General features: G+C 34.3%; 2 protein-coding genes across 2 annotated transcripts; one reads left to right on the top strand and one right to left on the bottom strand.

Annotated features, from left to right (window-relative positions):
* Positions 1 to 80: 80 nt before the first annotated feature.
* LOC129918559 (uncharacterized) lies at positions 81 to 3,765 on the bottom strand. The gene is made up of 6 exons (XM_055999166.1): positions 2,570 to 3,765; positions 2,332 to 2,502; positions 1,168 to 2,274; positions 975 to 1,101; positions 800 to 914; positions 81 to 626 (listed from the first exon to the last, which is right to left on the bottom strand). The coding sequence occupies exons 1-6, from the start codon at positions 3,763 to 3,765 to the stop codon at positions 202 to 204; spliced, it is 3,141 nt and encodes a 1,046-aa protein (XP_055855141.1). The 3' UTR covers positions 81 to 201.
* Positions 3,766 to 8,489: 4,724 nt separating this feature from the next.
* LOC129918695 (uncharacterized) lies at positions 8,490 to 13,522 on the top strand. The gene is made up of 3 exons (XM_055999392.1): positions 8,490 to 8,580; positions 8,659 to 9,739; positions 11,657 to 13,522. Exons 2-3 carry the CDS (start codon positions 8,665 to 8,667, stop codon positions 13,369 to 13,371), a joined length of 2,790 nt encoding a protein of 929 aa, XP_055855367.1. The 5' UTR covers positions 8,490 to 8,580; positions 8,659 to 8,664; the 3' UTR covers positions 13,372 to 13,522.
* Positions 13,523 to 14,097: the final 575 nt, after the last annotated feature.

Below are 14,097 nucleotides of genomic sequence, written 5' to 3'. Positions count from 1 at the left end.
GTACATTTTGTTACATTATTTCTTCACATTATAAAAAAAATATAAATACTTTTTTCTAATCTAGACGATTTACAGAGCAAAAAAAAAAAATAATAATATCAAACAAAAGAATATAACAAGTATTTTATATAAATAACAGTAAAACTGATGAGAGGAACAGATCGAAGAGGAAGTAATATAGGATATAATTATTATTTGTGTTTAGAGCTTCGTCTCATGCCGACAATATGGCAAATGAGTTGCTGTACTCTTTGATAGACCATAAGTCCTTACTCGAGGCCGATTTGAAAACTGACTAAAATGTCCAACGTCACTAACACCACTAATTAAATCTAAATTATTTACAGCTATTGATGGCCCTTCGTTGAGTGGTGATGCAGTTTTACTATTACTACTTCCAATTTGAAGTGTTTTCTTAACAATAGGTTGTGGCGGCAGTTGATGATGTTGAATTGGGGCAGTGCTGGCGGCAGTTAATATTCGATTTTGGCTACGATTATGGCCATTGTGGTTGTGGAAGTTATTCGAAGCTATTCTGGAATTTGGAGGAGGAACTGCTTTGCATTGTGAATCATCTGAGTGAGAGTTGCCTTCGGATTCATTTTCATCGCCACTATCAACGTCACCTATATGAATGAATGGAAAAATCATCATAAATGTTCAAAAACAAAAGAATATCCATTTATTTCACAGAATTCATCAAGATTTTAAGAACTTCATTTGAATGTAAAGTTAATGTCCATCATAAGACAAATTCTGTGCAAGTTAATGGTGAGTATATATTTTTGTTCCTTCTTACCGTCACTGCTATTGGTGCTTGTTATGAAAGTTTCTGTTTTAATAATTTTTCGTGGTTTATTTCTGCGATAGTATTTGAATTCTCTTGGAAGGGTATATGATCGTGGAAGAGAAACCTTTTAGACGAAACAATTACTTCCAAATCGATTCATTTTTTTTAAATAAAAGAAATTTACCTGACTATCTATATCAGATGAAGCTCTATGTCCGACAGGTTCATTCAAACCAAGTACACTATCGTCTGCTGCTGATACATCTAGATTTTCGTCTCCACTGCTTACCCGATCCGGATTATGATGGGACCTTAAAACACACACATTTTTTAATCAAAAAGTCTAAAAGTTAGAGAAAAGGTTGTTTCATTTTTACCTATAGGGATGTTCTCTTCCAACCCAGTCGTAGTAAACCCTCGAATTGTCAAGATAGTGTGGTGCTAAGAGGACTTCGGGGGTCTTTGCCCTTTGATATTGACGCTGCGATAACTTGGACAGAAAATCAGCGGCAGCTAATTTTTGGGGTGATTGTTGTTGCTGCTGTTGCTGTTTTTGCTGTTGCTGTGTGATTGTAATAGATGGTGTTGGTGGTGTTGACCGACTATCTAATTTCGACCTTGGTGGAGGCAAAACGTTATAAGGAAATGGTAATCCTCCCTCTAAACCTCCTTTAGGGTTTTCAGCAGTATTACTACTATAAGTCCCTGAAATTTGTCTTGGATGATTGATTTCATGGAAAATGTTTTGTCGATTTAAGTGATCGAAGTTTCCATTGGCACTTCCATGCTGATTGCTGCAGTAATTTTCAAATAGGATTGGATTTAGGGGTACATTGTGTGGAATTTTTGTTCTAGCGTGCACTGCATGTCTTGTGAGCGAATTACTTTCGGCTGCCGAGAGTTGTGATGAGGAGGGAATCGATGACGCGACTGGTTTTGGCAGTGGACTTTGTTGTTCCAATGCTGGAATATTAATACCACTCAAGCCAAAAGAAGAATACAACTCATCGGCGCAGTATTTATTGAGATTATTCATCTCATCAAAATCACTGAAACTTTTTTCTAACATTCCCGGATTGGCTGTGCACCATTCCATGGCATCGAGTAAATTTGTATGTTTTTTGGTTCTTGGAATCGGTTGTCTAGGCAAGGATGTTCGTCCATCATCTCCCGAGCTCAGAGTATTTGTTGTTGGTCCACCAAGTTTACCTTGTTTGATTTCTTCTTCGATAATTTTCAATTCGGCAAGTTGCTTTTGTTTTTTCTCTTGGAGTTTTTGATGGATATTAACACGTGAACCAGCACTACTACCTTCGTTTTCACTCGAACCAGCCTGGGAACGTGATAAGGGTCTGCGCCAGAAAGGCATTGCCATAGCTCCGTTTGTGATAATAGAGCTTACCGAACCTAGTTGTGGAGTATATCGTAAATTGGGCGGAGGAATGAATGTTGTTGGTTTCTTCTTCTTTCTTTTTGTTGCAGCGCTTTAAAAAAATATGATAAAATACTGTTTTTTTCTTTGTTAAAAAGCCGTAACTTACTTTCCAACTGGATTTGTGAACCTACAGTTGAAGACTCCTGCAATAGCTGGCTGACCTGTCGAACCATCAATTTTGCCGGTCCCTTTTCGATTGTTATTTGATCTGAATTCATTTTCGTTAGAAGGATAACGACCTCCAGATTCCCAATTCAGTCTTCGAACATGGAAGAATCTGAAATTTCACAAAAGAAAAAAAAAGTGTTTAAATTTGACAAGTACACGATGAAGGGAGTACCTACCTATAATATAAAAGCATGAAGAAAATTCCAATAACAAAGGTTCCCAGAATCAACAACGGTGTCACATGCCATTGCTCAGTTCTTCTGTCCCAAATTCCAGCCAACCAAAGTGACACCAACAGTGCATTCTCAAGAAACATCACAATATAGAATGTAAACATTTTCTGTCTATGATTAACTTCTTGAAGATTAATATAAGCAAAGATATAAACGAAAGCTATCAAAGCTGAGAGCAAGGTTTTGCGAACTTTGGAAATCCTTTCGCCATGGAAAACATTTTTCGGCGAAATCAGCCACAAAAGCATTGAAAACCAATGCAATATGATCACCAAAAACACCCAATATTTATATACCGAGGCGTATACAGTAAGTGATGCTATTCGTGATGTTACAGTACCCAATCGCCATATAAATTGAAATATAACTCCCAGCCATGTAAGAACCAAACGATGGACTTTTTGCAAACGAACATTCTTGCTAAAACTGGCAAGAGCCCAACAAACGCTAAACAATGATAAAGATGCTGAAACAACATTGAGATCCTTGAATGTTTTCTCAGTTTGTTGTTGGGCCAAACTCGATTGTTGTGTGATTGTCAATCCGGGTGAGTAGGTCTTCCCACTTAATGTTTTCAATTTCACTTCAGATCCTTCCGAAAGAAATTTGCTATCACTTTGGATTGTTATGAGCAGGTACAGTTGCAGTAGGAGCATAGGAGCAGCTTCACAGAAACCATGAACCAAACGAAGCATACATAGATCGCGAACTTCATGCTTGACACGTCTCAAATTGACTGGAACAAATAGTTTCGCATATCGCCAGAGAACTCCACATTGTATAGCGTGAACAGCAATAATAGAATAAGTCTTAAATCGCATTGCTTGTGAGTCCCCACAATCTCCGAAAACATCTTTCTTTTCGGGAACTGCCAGCTCTCCATTGTCATTGGCTTGAGCTGAATTTGCTGCTAAGTCAGCTCTCTTGCGCTTCATATTGTTCCAATACCATCGAAATGATACAATTTGAGACACAATGAGTGATAACAGGACAAGAGAAATCACAATAGTAAAATAGCCAACACGACCACGTTCCAGTAGAGCGTATCCCAGTACAACATCGAAGACAACATCACAAAAGTATCCAGCTAATGATATAACGTTGAAGAGGACGTCACATAGTGGTAAGAATTCAGACATTTTTTCGTCTTGTAGATTTATTAATTTTATATTTATTTAAATCAAATCAGTCTCAGAGTCTCTCTCTCTCTCTTTTTATTATTAATATTATTAGAATAACGGGAAAGAAGATAATGGGAGTCTTAAATGTAAGATAATCCCACATGATTCACAATTATAATGGATTCCGAAATTGTTCTTCGATGACCCATTCTATATTTTCATTTGATTTTGCAAAATCGAGTTCGTACCTTTGTTGAACTCTTTTGTTTAGGGTTATCTTGTACTATGTTCTTAATGGAAAAGGTTATTTGTTTTACGAGTTTTTTCTCAAGATTTATATATAGCTCGAAGGTAGCACGAGGAAATTGTTACATTGGAATGTGATCTCCAGTGAAAATTTGTTGGACTTTTTTCTTGTTATTGTGGTGCCAATGCTGATGTGTGGGTTTTATTGATAGTGGTACCCAAAAAAAAAAAAAAAAAAAAAAAAAAACTACTCTAAAGGGACCCAATGGAATTTGTTCATTTTCTCGTTTAAATTAAAGCATTTTTGGAAAACTAATCACTTGATTCGATGAATGGGTTATTTATGTACTCGGAATAATAAAAATAAAATTTTATTTTAGAAAATTTATTCACTTTTAGATTAAAAATAAAATTGCATCTGACACTTTGCGACACACTCAAATTGAAGAATGGTAAACTGCTGCAGCATATATGGTACATAAGTGCAGGTATGTATTCGGTTAGTGGTCAGTGGTTTCACATTCCTTAGGCGTGCTTCGCATCGACATGGAATGGTTGCATTCAGGTAGTTACAGGTGATCATTTCTTTATAAGAACATTTGGTAATACACGATCGGAAAATACAGTAGATTATTTTTTGTAAAACTGGTTTGAATTGGGATAAAACTGGAAAGAGGGATAATGATGATGAAAACTAATATAAGTGATTGTTGTCATCCATGGTCTGAGTTTTTTTTGGGTTTGAATTTGTAAAATAATTTGAATACCTTTTTACTATTTTGAGTTTTTCAATTTTGGACTCTAACGATTACCATTATACTTAACCAGTGAGTATTTGCCATCCATTGATGTATTATCCTCAATGCATAAATTATTATTTATCTAATTTTATATGAAGAAACTGCTTTTATTTTATTTTAGTTAAATTTGACGAAAGTTTTAAGCTTACATAATTTATAAAGATAAAAAATATTATAAGCTCAAGAAAGATAAAATGTTGGGAATGCTTCGAAATATTATTTCTTGAATTATTATGATATTGGTATCGATTCGGAATTTCTAGAGTATTTTTCAAAGTAATCCCAAAATTATTTTTGTTTGGCTCTCCGACAGAAAAAATATTTCGCCCCATGATGGAGTAATATTTCGAAACGCACGCAATCATTTAATTTAACAAATTTTAAAAGTAAGTTTATTAAAAATAAAATTAAAATTAAAACCCACGTAAAGCTTTTTTTTTGTATTTTATTTTAAAATTCACAAAACTATGGTAATAATAAGATATAAGAACTAATGTAACATTCTTATTATTATCATAGTTTTGTGAATTTTATGAAATTAAAAATACATATGTAGGTATTTGTTCTTATGGTAAAAGTAAAAGAGAATATCTTTAATTTTTATCTTTTTAAAAACCATAAAAGGAAAGTTATAATTTATTTTTTTAAGGTCAAAATTAAATTATCAACACATTTTTTGAACGCAGGCGAAGGAGTTGCAGCTGTTTCACGGATACAAATCCGATCATTAGACTCCTTTATGCCATTTATTTGTGGTGCTAAGTGTAGCAATTTTTCATTTTATTTGAAAAATTTTTTCCGTCCCACTTGAGCATTGAACCAAGGTAAGGTACACTACATACTACGATTCCTCACCCACTTAATTTGTTTCAACGAAATCTCTGGGTTTTTGGCTTATCAATGAATAGACTAGCATTTTTACAAGCTCCTTCAAGTATTCTACTGTTATAGGTTTCTTTCAGGTTTTTCTCCATTATCTTTTGAATACCAACAATTCGTTGCATATTCAAAGAGGGAAATTAATTAAAAATTTTATTTAGACAGAATGCCTTACAGATGTCGACAGTGGCCCAAAGTAACCCAAAATCCAAGATAACTTTGTGCCACACTTTCAAAGTTACGAAAAAAAATTCTCTTATTTTTTTTTAAATTGATAATACATTCTCATTCTTGTTTTCTTTTTTTACGAATGTGTGATTTTCTATCTAAATATGGACAGAACTCGACTCGATCTTTGTACTGGGCTTAAGGGAAACAGAGTATGTTGCTAAAAATATCAAAATCTGTCACCCCAGTTTACGGTATCTTATTTATAAGCGAGATGATTGTGACGTCATGTCAGAATTGAGGACGGCTTTTTCACTTAAAATTTTAACAAAAAAAAGCAATCTTTTGGTGCATAACCGACGCACATGCGACTAAAAATGAAGTTCTGCCACTTCATCCACAGTGATCCTGAAAAAAAAGTAAAAATGAGGCTTTGTTCCTGAAGATCTCAGCAATAATTGCTGCATTAATTTAGAAATATTTATATGATGTTTACTGCTTTGAACTACTTTTTCAATATAGCAAAATTAGTTCAAAGTAGTTTTAAGTACTAAGCTGGAGATAAATGTTCCCAAAGGAACGGAGCTAATAATCTGATTTTACCAAAATCGAATTAGATTTTTTTTCAAGATATCCCTGTAAACGTGTTTTTTCTTCAAAAATCATATCAACGCAACACAAGAGTGCGATAACTTGGGAGCGAAGGATTGATAACGGTTTTTTTTATATTTTACTATTGGAGAAGGTGTCTATCTCTATTTAAAATCTGTGGTTCTTAAATAATACTGGTCAATAAAATTGACATTTTTTTGCCACAAGAACCAAGATTGGCTTTCGTTTTTGAAATATTACCGTTATAAAAAAAATGATTCATTTTGGCTGTTTTCGAGGTTCTGTTTTTTTTTTAAACAGTTTTTATGTGGGATAATTCGTTATACAGGGTGTCCCAAAAGTTAACGTCGAAACGAAAACGGTAGATAGGGTAGGTGGTGACAGTTATTAGAAAAATAATTTTAAAAAATCGCAGCCATATATTTTGTGAGTTATGGGCATTTGAAAAAAAGTCGAAAAAATGGTCACCCTGTGACGGTTTTTCATGTGCCGTGACTACAAATCTTAATTTTTCTCATTTTTTTCTTTTGTTACGGAACCTTGAATAATCCTGCTACCAAATGCATTCAAAAATTTTAACTCAGCTGTGCAAAAAAAATGCACTACGCTGTTTCGGCAAGTTACCTTAAAAGTTGGTGTGTTCAATTCTCTTTTTAAAATGGCATTGTTGAGAATATTCCATAAATAACCGGGATAAAATTTATTTTCTTAAGAAATCCGACTCTTTTATTAGGCTATTTTTCCATATTATTAAAGTTTTGTACCCTTTCAGAACCTTTCAGAATATTATTTTTCTGATAACTGTCACCACCTACCCTATCCACTGTTTTCGTTTCGACTTTAACTATAAGAACAAATATTCTTCTTTCAAAAACTGTTTAAATTTACCCAATATCTTTTTTGTTGCTCGAGATATCTTAAGTTCCAAACAGAGTTTGAGTCACTGGTCACAGAATTTTTGCCACAAGAACCAAAATATACTTCTTGAAATATAACCGTTATAAAAAAACCTTTTTTTTGCATTCTATAACGGTAATATTTCAAGAACGAATGATAATAGAATTTTTCTGATTGCGGATTCAAGTTCAGCAATCCAAAAACCTCTAGAAAAGTATATTTTGTTCTTGTGGCAAAAAAAGTTTAATATGGTTGGCCAGTACCTACTGTTTCTGAGTCAAAGACTGCTAATTAAATTTTAAATATCTCAGTCAGTAAAAGAGATATCGGAAAGATTTAAACGTTTTTTGGAGGAATAAAGCCAGTTCTTGTAGGCACCCTTAGGGCCAGTTTTACAAATATTTAATCCGTGGTTCGGCAACTTTTATCTTCTGAATTCGGTGGTAAAATGGATTTTTAGCACTGGACCTAGAACCAGTGCTAATCAATTTTACCACCGAATTCAGAAGATAAAATTTGCTGAACCACGGATTAAATATTTGTACAACTAGTCCTTACAAATGTATTCATAATGAATTATCCTACATAGAAACATAACTCCGAAAACAGCCAAAATGGAGGTGGCAAAGTACTCCCTTTCAACGAATTCAATACAAATCGTATCTACTCGGTAAGAATAATAATAATATGTAATTATTTCCAGATTTGGAAATGCAGACGTATGTAAATCCACCATAAGTAACCCCATGCTGAAATTGTAAACCAAGCATGTTAAATTGGAGGGCCGCATGCGGGGCCCATAATTACAAACTTTGCAGCCTAGCCCATTAAACTAAAAACATTAATTTTCTATTGTTATTGGCCTTTTTGTTCTTATAAATGAGTTGTTTTAAAATTCTAAAAACCGTTTAGTTTGGCATACCTAATGTAAACCGTACAGAAAAAACTGGGAAATTTCCCTCACTACATATCCCACTAATAAAATCAAAACCTCATGAACACACCCAACAAGCGGATTTGTGCGCCCGTCAAAAATGTCAAAAACGCGACATACATCTTTTTGTTTTGTTGGTATGTTTGAAAAAAAAAAATGCACTAAATTTTTGACACTAGAACTTGTTTTTTTTTTTTTTTTGATAGAATATTTTTAATCTACAAATTGTCAAAAAAAAAATCCATTTTATTTTTATTGCACTAAAGATTTATAAGATTTATTCAAAGGCAACAAGTTGTAAGTATTCAAAAACAAATTTCTTAAAAAGAGACCATATAACATAAATTCAATATTTTGCATCGATTTTACCACAAGGTAATCATGGACGACGATGTTATCGTAATTTACGATGAAATTGAAGAAGAGCCCGAACAATTCACTGCTCAAAACTATGAATACATGCTGGCACAATCACTTTTAACTAAAGAAGCTATCCAAGAGAAACTAGCCGATCCCAGCGAGAATGCAAATTTTCAATTTATCAGCAGCTCCTCTCACAACAGTTCGATTTGGGATAACTTTCAAGCTATTTCATATGGCGGAGTAGAGCAGAACTTTTTTAAGTGCCGCAATTGCAATGATATATTTGACAAAGATCCACAAAAGTCTCTTGGACAGTTAAGGAATCACAAATGCAAAAAAATTGTTCCTAAACGAGAACGAGAAATATTGGATTATCAAGAAATACTACCAAAAACAACAACAACAACAACAACACCGAAAAATAATTCCAATCGGAAAATTGCAAACAAAAACAATGACAAATCCAAACCACTTACTCGCGAACAACTTGAGGAATTGTATAGCAATCCCAAGGAAAGACCTAATTTCATTACCAAACAAAAGAACAATTTCAGATGTTTTGCTTGGCAATGGATGGATTTGGTTTTTTATAAAAAACAAAGGCAACCTTTTGCACGGTGTAGATTTTGTGAGATGTTGGTAACATATTCAAACAAAAATGGGACATCTTCAATTCGAAAACATGCCCTCCGTTGTTCGGCTATTTTGGCAGCAAAGCATAATTTGGGGAAGCAAGGTATACAAGCTCCAAATCTTCAAATTAAAGGTTCGAATAATGCGAAATTTGAAGATGAGGATAGTTTCTCTGAAGATAGCAACAGTCAATTAGAATGTTCACTGATACCAGATGTGGAAATGTATGAAGAAGAAGAAATGCCATTGAATTCGCTAATGACGACCATGACAACAAATAAGCAGTCTCAACCACAACCAAAAACTCAGGCTTCAAAAAGACAAGGCGCACTTTCTTTGGCCCAGTTGAGATCGTTGTATAATTCTGATAAAAACTCAAAGGCTTTTCATTTTAGCAAGCACAAAGTTGGAGGAGTGAAGAATACAATATATAACTGGCTCGAAATGGTTTTCTATAAAGGTGGGTTTATTTTTTTAAGCAACTATACATTTTCTTAATTTTTATACTGTTGGAAAGAAATGGCTTTCTCCTGACTATTAACACGGAACAGACTTTGTTTATTATGTTCACTTTGTTTTTTTATGGACAAGAAATTAGTTTTATCTAAGGTGGCGCTTACAATTCTGGGTGAATCTCGACTTCAACTAACAAGTTTTTCCAGCCAGCTCGGTCCTTAGCTCATTTTCTAAAGTTGAACACGTCAAGTTGTTAGAGGTTCTTCTGCACCTGACCACGCCACTTTAAATAAGATTTTCTTTTGTTACGTTGTCCATCAGGCTTGGTTAAAAACGAAGACTCGTAGGCCTTGTGTGTCGGTGTTTAAACGCTTCACATGTCCCCTGTCGCTTAGCCGCTGTATCCAGATCGATGTCGTCTACACTCTCCACCGATGGTTACTGGACCTTCGTGGAATCTTTTTCTCAAAGCAACCCAGAAAGTTTTGATCGGCTCTTTTCAATGTCCATTTTTCCGCTCCATACAGCATGGTTAAGGTTTAGGGCTTCCTTGGTTCTAAGATTTTGCTGCTACATCGGTGTCATTGTCGGGGTTATACTGGAGCCCAAAGTCTCTATCTAGTTCAAAATTCTGTCCGAGTGAACTGTTTCATTTACGGCGGAATCCATTTTTGCCGATCCGTTTCAAGACCAGTAAAGGCACTATGAGCAGGGTTAAACGGGGTTTTAAAAAATTAGCCCAACTTTCTGCTCTCTTTTACACATTGGCTTGTCTAAGAAGTAAACCTTTCTCGATATCAAGGCTTTGGTGAATGCTCGCTACTCCGTTAAAGAAGCCCAGACCACTTTAACAGAGTAACAAGAATTCTGCATAGTCATCCTGCACAAACGAAAGACATGGTACTCCTGACCTAGTCTTCTCTAGATGTTGATGTTGAGTTTTAATATCGCTGTTTTCACTTCTTCTAGGTCATCGCCCAATAGGAATGGATTATTCTGCCTCAAAACGGGATATTAGGAAACTTAGCCGAATTTAGGAAAAACGTTTCTTAAACCATTCACGTATTTCCAACCATATTCCCGTTCTCAACACTTAAACTTCTTATCTGGGTCGATACACTTTTGTCCCTCAATTCCCCCACATAAACGAGGGATGCGTTCCAAAAAAATACCTCGTATGTTGAGATTAGAAGCTGATCCGCATAATAACTTAAAAATAAATGCAAAACCTAAGTTTTTTTCGTGTTGAGCCGCTTAGGAGCACCGTATCTTCAACATTTGAAAGAATGTTCGAATGTTAGACCTGTCATAACCATCCCTCAATAACATAAGCCTTCATTTTTTTCAAATTGCTTCTCCTTTCGTCTTAGGACAACGGTTTCTCTATAATCTTTTGGATGTAGAACTCACGAGCTGTACTGTCAGCAGTTCTTGGGCTGCAGATCGCCAAGTCCCCATAATGAATATTGAGGTCTGGGAATAGAGTGCTTGCGATGATGACATTTTGCCCTGCTGCGAAGTCGATCAGCCTACGGCGCTCGCCCATAACTCGATACAATGATCGATTGATACGAATTAAGTGCTGACACTGCTCGATTGTATCGAGTTAACCCGATTGTTGAAAGTACCCTCTTTTCCGATATGGCGTAAAATTGAATAAAAAAAGAATTATCTCGACGTAGAATTTCGAGCACTTATCATATCTTCCCAAAAACATCCTATAATTTCTCCTGTACTGGATGCGGATTGTGACAAGGCACTTCCTAACATAATTTTAGGAAATGTAAGCCCACGATTTTTAATCGTAGGTGATGAGTGGAACTAAATATTTTTTCACATTCTTTTATATGATTTCAGACCTGCGCAATTAAAAATGTAAGCCCTTGCATAAAAAAACGTTTTTTTTTTCTTGTCATTTCAGATATGCGACAAAATTGCTACCGATGTACTGTTTGTGATAATTTTCTAAATAGCGCGAATGAAAATGAACTAGCTTACCATGTTCAAAGCCACAACATTAAAAACAATCATAATTCCAAAAAAATGCCAGTTATCAAAAAGGAAAAACTAATTGAAACAATAACAGAACCAAAATCAAAAGCATCTTTAAAAAGACATAGTATGCCTTGTCCAAAAACAGAACCAATTGAAGAAATAATTGAAGATCAACCGGAAACTTATGTTGAAACGGAACATGATGCAACAAATACTGCAACGCAAAATCTCATAGATTGTGTTATAAGTAGTGGTGGTCAGTCATTAAGTTTTATGGATGATCCAAATTTTCGATTATTTGCCCAGAGTCTAATAAATTTAGGTGCCAAGTATGGCGAAAGAAATTCCAACGATTTCTTACCGAGTATTGAAACAATACTCAAATACAGCATACCACATAGGATGAGAACACTTAAAACGGAAATCAAAGAAATTATTGCCAATGAATCGCACCTGAGCATCAGTGTAGACCTAGTGAAAGATAGTGCGCCGCATTCGAAACCTGTGTCTTACTTTACAGTTAAAACGCACATAATATCCGAGAGTTTTACAAGCAAAACATACGTCGTAGGAATTCAGGATTTTCAAAGTGACAAAGCTACTGACGAAGTAATTCGGGAAGCTTTTTTGGAAATTATGAAAGAGTATTTAAATACCGATGAATTGAAAAAGCGATGTATTATTGTGCTGAACGAACATAATGAGGCTTTAACAAAGGCTTTTGCAGATTACACTTGTCTGCCAAGCATTACCCATAGCTTGGAATCAATAATAAACAAAGTTCTCGTGGTTCAAGATCCGGAATTGAAAATTTCTGATCTTGTTGTAAAAGTACAAGAACTCTTCGAACATATAATTAAAGAACACAACTATTTTCTTAGCAAAGGAGAATGCCTGTTAGATCTGTTGGAAGAGTTCTATGAAATGAATAAACCAATTGAAAAATTATTAAAAAGTACCAGACCGTGCCAAAGAGATCACAGTGTGTTATCGGATATTCCAAAAAACAAAGTTAAAACCATTCTAAATGGATTCGAAGTTATAAAGCTGTGTATAGATACAATAAGACAAAACCAAATAACTATCAATGGCATACTGCTGTGGAAGAAAAAAATGGTGGAACAATATTCACCGGTTCTGTTCGAACACCAAATGAATGCTCGTTTAAAATTTCACACTCTCGAGCTGATTCAAACGCAACTTTGTGTTGATGATCCCATCTATAAAATTGCCTTATTTCTTAATCCGAATTTCAAAAATCTTAAATTCTTATCAGAATCTGAACGGAAGGAGGTTTTCAGTTCAATCAAAGAAATGTATTTTTCAAAAATACGCCATATCGAAAAAGAAAAAGCTTCTGAAGATGACGCAGATATAATAGACAAAGAAATCCATAATTATTATGTAACAAAGAGTTTTGATAGTTCTAGTGAGGATTTGTTAAAATTCTGGAAAAGAACAACTAATTTTCCAAATCTTAGAACTTTGGCTCGGTATGTATTAAGTTTGCCAAGTACCTCGGATGGTGTTCATGAGGATATATTCCACAAAGCACAAAGATCACTTGCAAATGGTATTGGAACGAGTGCTGATTTTAACAGCATTATATTTTTAAACAGTAATTTTGTTGAGGTTTCATAGATGATTAAACTTTTTTGTTTTGTTAATAATTATAAAAGAAAGAAAAAAATCAACAATTATTATTATATACATTTTATGAAATGTTTTTGTTTTAGTTACAGTTAAATTTGTTTCATTTGCATTGGAAATAAAATGTTATGAATTTTTTAAACTGTGTTTTTCTTGTAAAATTATGTTACTTTTAGTTTTTGGAATTTTTCCACTTATATATGTAGGTACAAAACCATTTTCTGAATCAAGATCTTTAACTAAAATTAACTGGGGGTCTATCACGTAATACGAAACGAGAGGCAAGTCAACGATACTGAAGTAAACGATAGTAACGACAAAGAGCGATTATGTAAAACGAAAAAGTCGTTTGGCCAAACTAAACCGAAAAAAATATTTTTTTAGGTTCACCTTGATTTTACCAGCATTTATGCAATAATATTATGACAGCTAAACGAAAACGAAAGTCAAACGATAGGTAAAAGGCAGTCGTAAAGATTAACGAGTATCGTTGAAGTAAAACGATTATCGTAATACGTAGTCGCATTTCAACGAGAACGAAGTAGTTTCAACGATAATCGTTTTACAAAATAGGGCCCCTGTAGTTAAGTTGCACTCAAATTTTAATAAAAATGAGTGAGAAAGTTTTTGAGAATTAAAAAAAAATTGTTTATAAAATCTTAAAGCCGATAAATAAGTTAAAAATAATTCAGTAACCCTTTTTCGAAAAATTGATTT

This window comes from Episyrphus balteatus, chromosome 4 (genome assembly GCF_945859705.1).
Source record: "Episyrphus balteatus chromosome 4, idEpiBalt1.1, whole genome shotgun sequence".
Taxonomy (NCBI): domain Eukaryota; kingdom Metazoa; phylum Arthropoda; class Insecta; order Diptera; family Syrphidae; genus Episyrphus; species Episyrphus balteatus.
Note: the sequence above shows the minus strand (reverse complement) of the source record. Positions and strands in the feature narration are given on the sequence as shown.

Bases quoted from the DNA above. Each gene is read 5' to 3' on its own strand.
- LOC129918559 (XM_055999166.1), bottom strand. From the start codon at position 3,765: ATGTCTGAATTCTTACCACTATGTGACGTCCTCTTCAACGTTATATCA. The intron at 915-974 runs GTAAATTTCTTT...TTCGTCTAAAAG, and splicing joins CATCTGATATAGATAGTCAG to GTTTCTCTTCCACGATCATA. The intron at 627-799 runs GTAAGAAGGAAC...TCATTCATATAG, and splicing joins AAGCACCAATAGCAGTGACG to GTGACGTTGATAGTGGCGAT.
- LOC129918695 (XM_055999392.1), top strand. From the start codon at position 8,665: ATGGACGACGATGTTATCGTAATTTACGATGAAATTGAAGAAGAGCCC. The intron at 9,740-11,656 runs GTGGGTTTATTT...TTGTCATTTCAG, and splicing joins CGAAATGGTTTTCTATAAAG to ATATGCGACAAAATTGCTAC.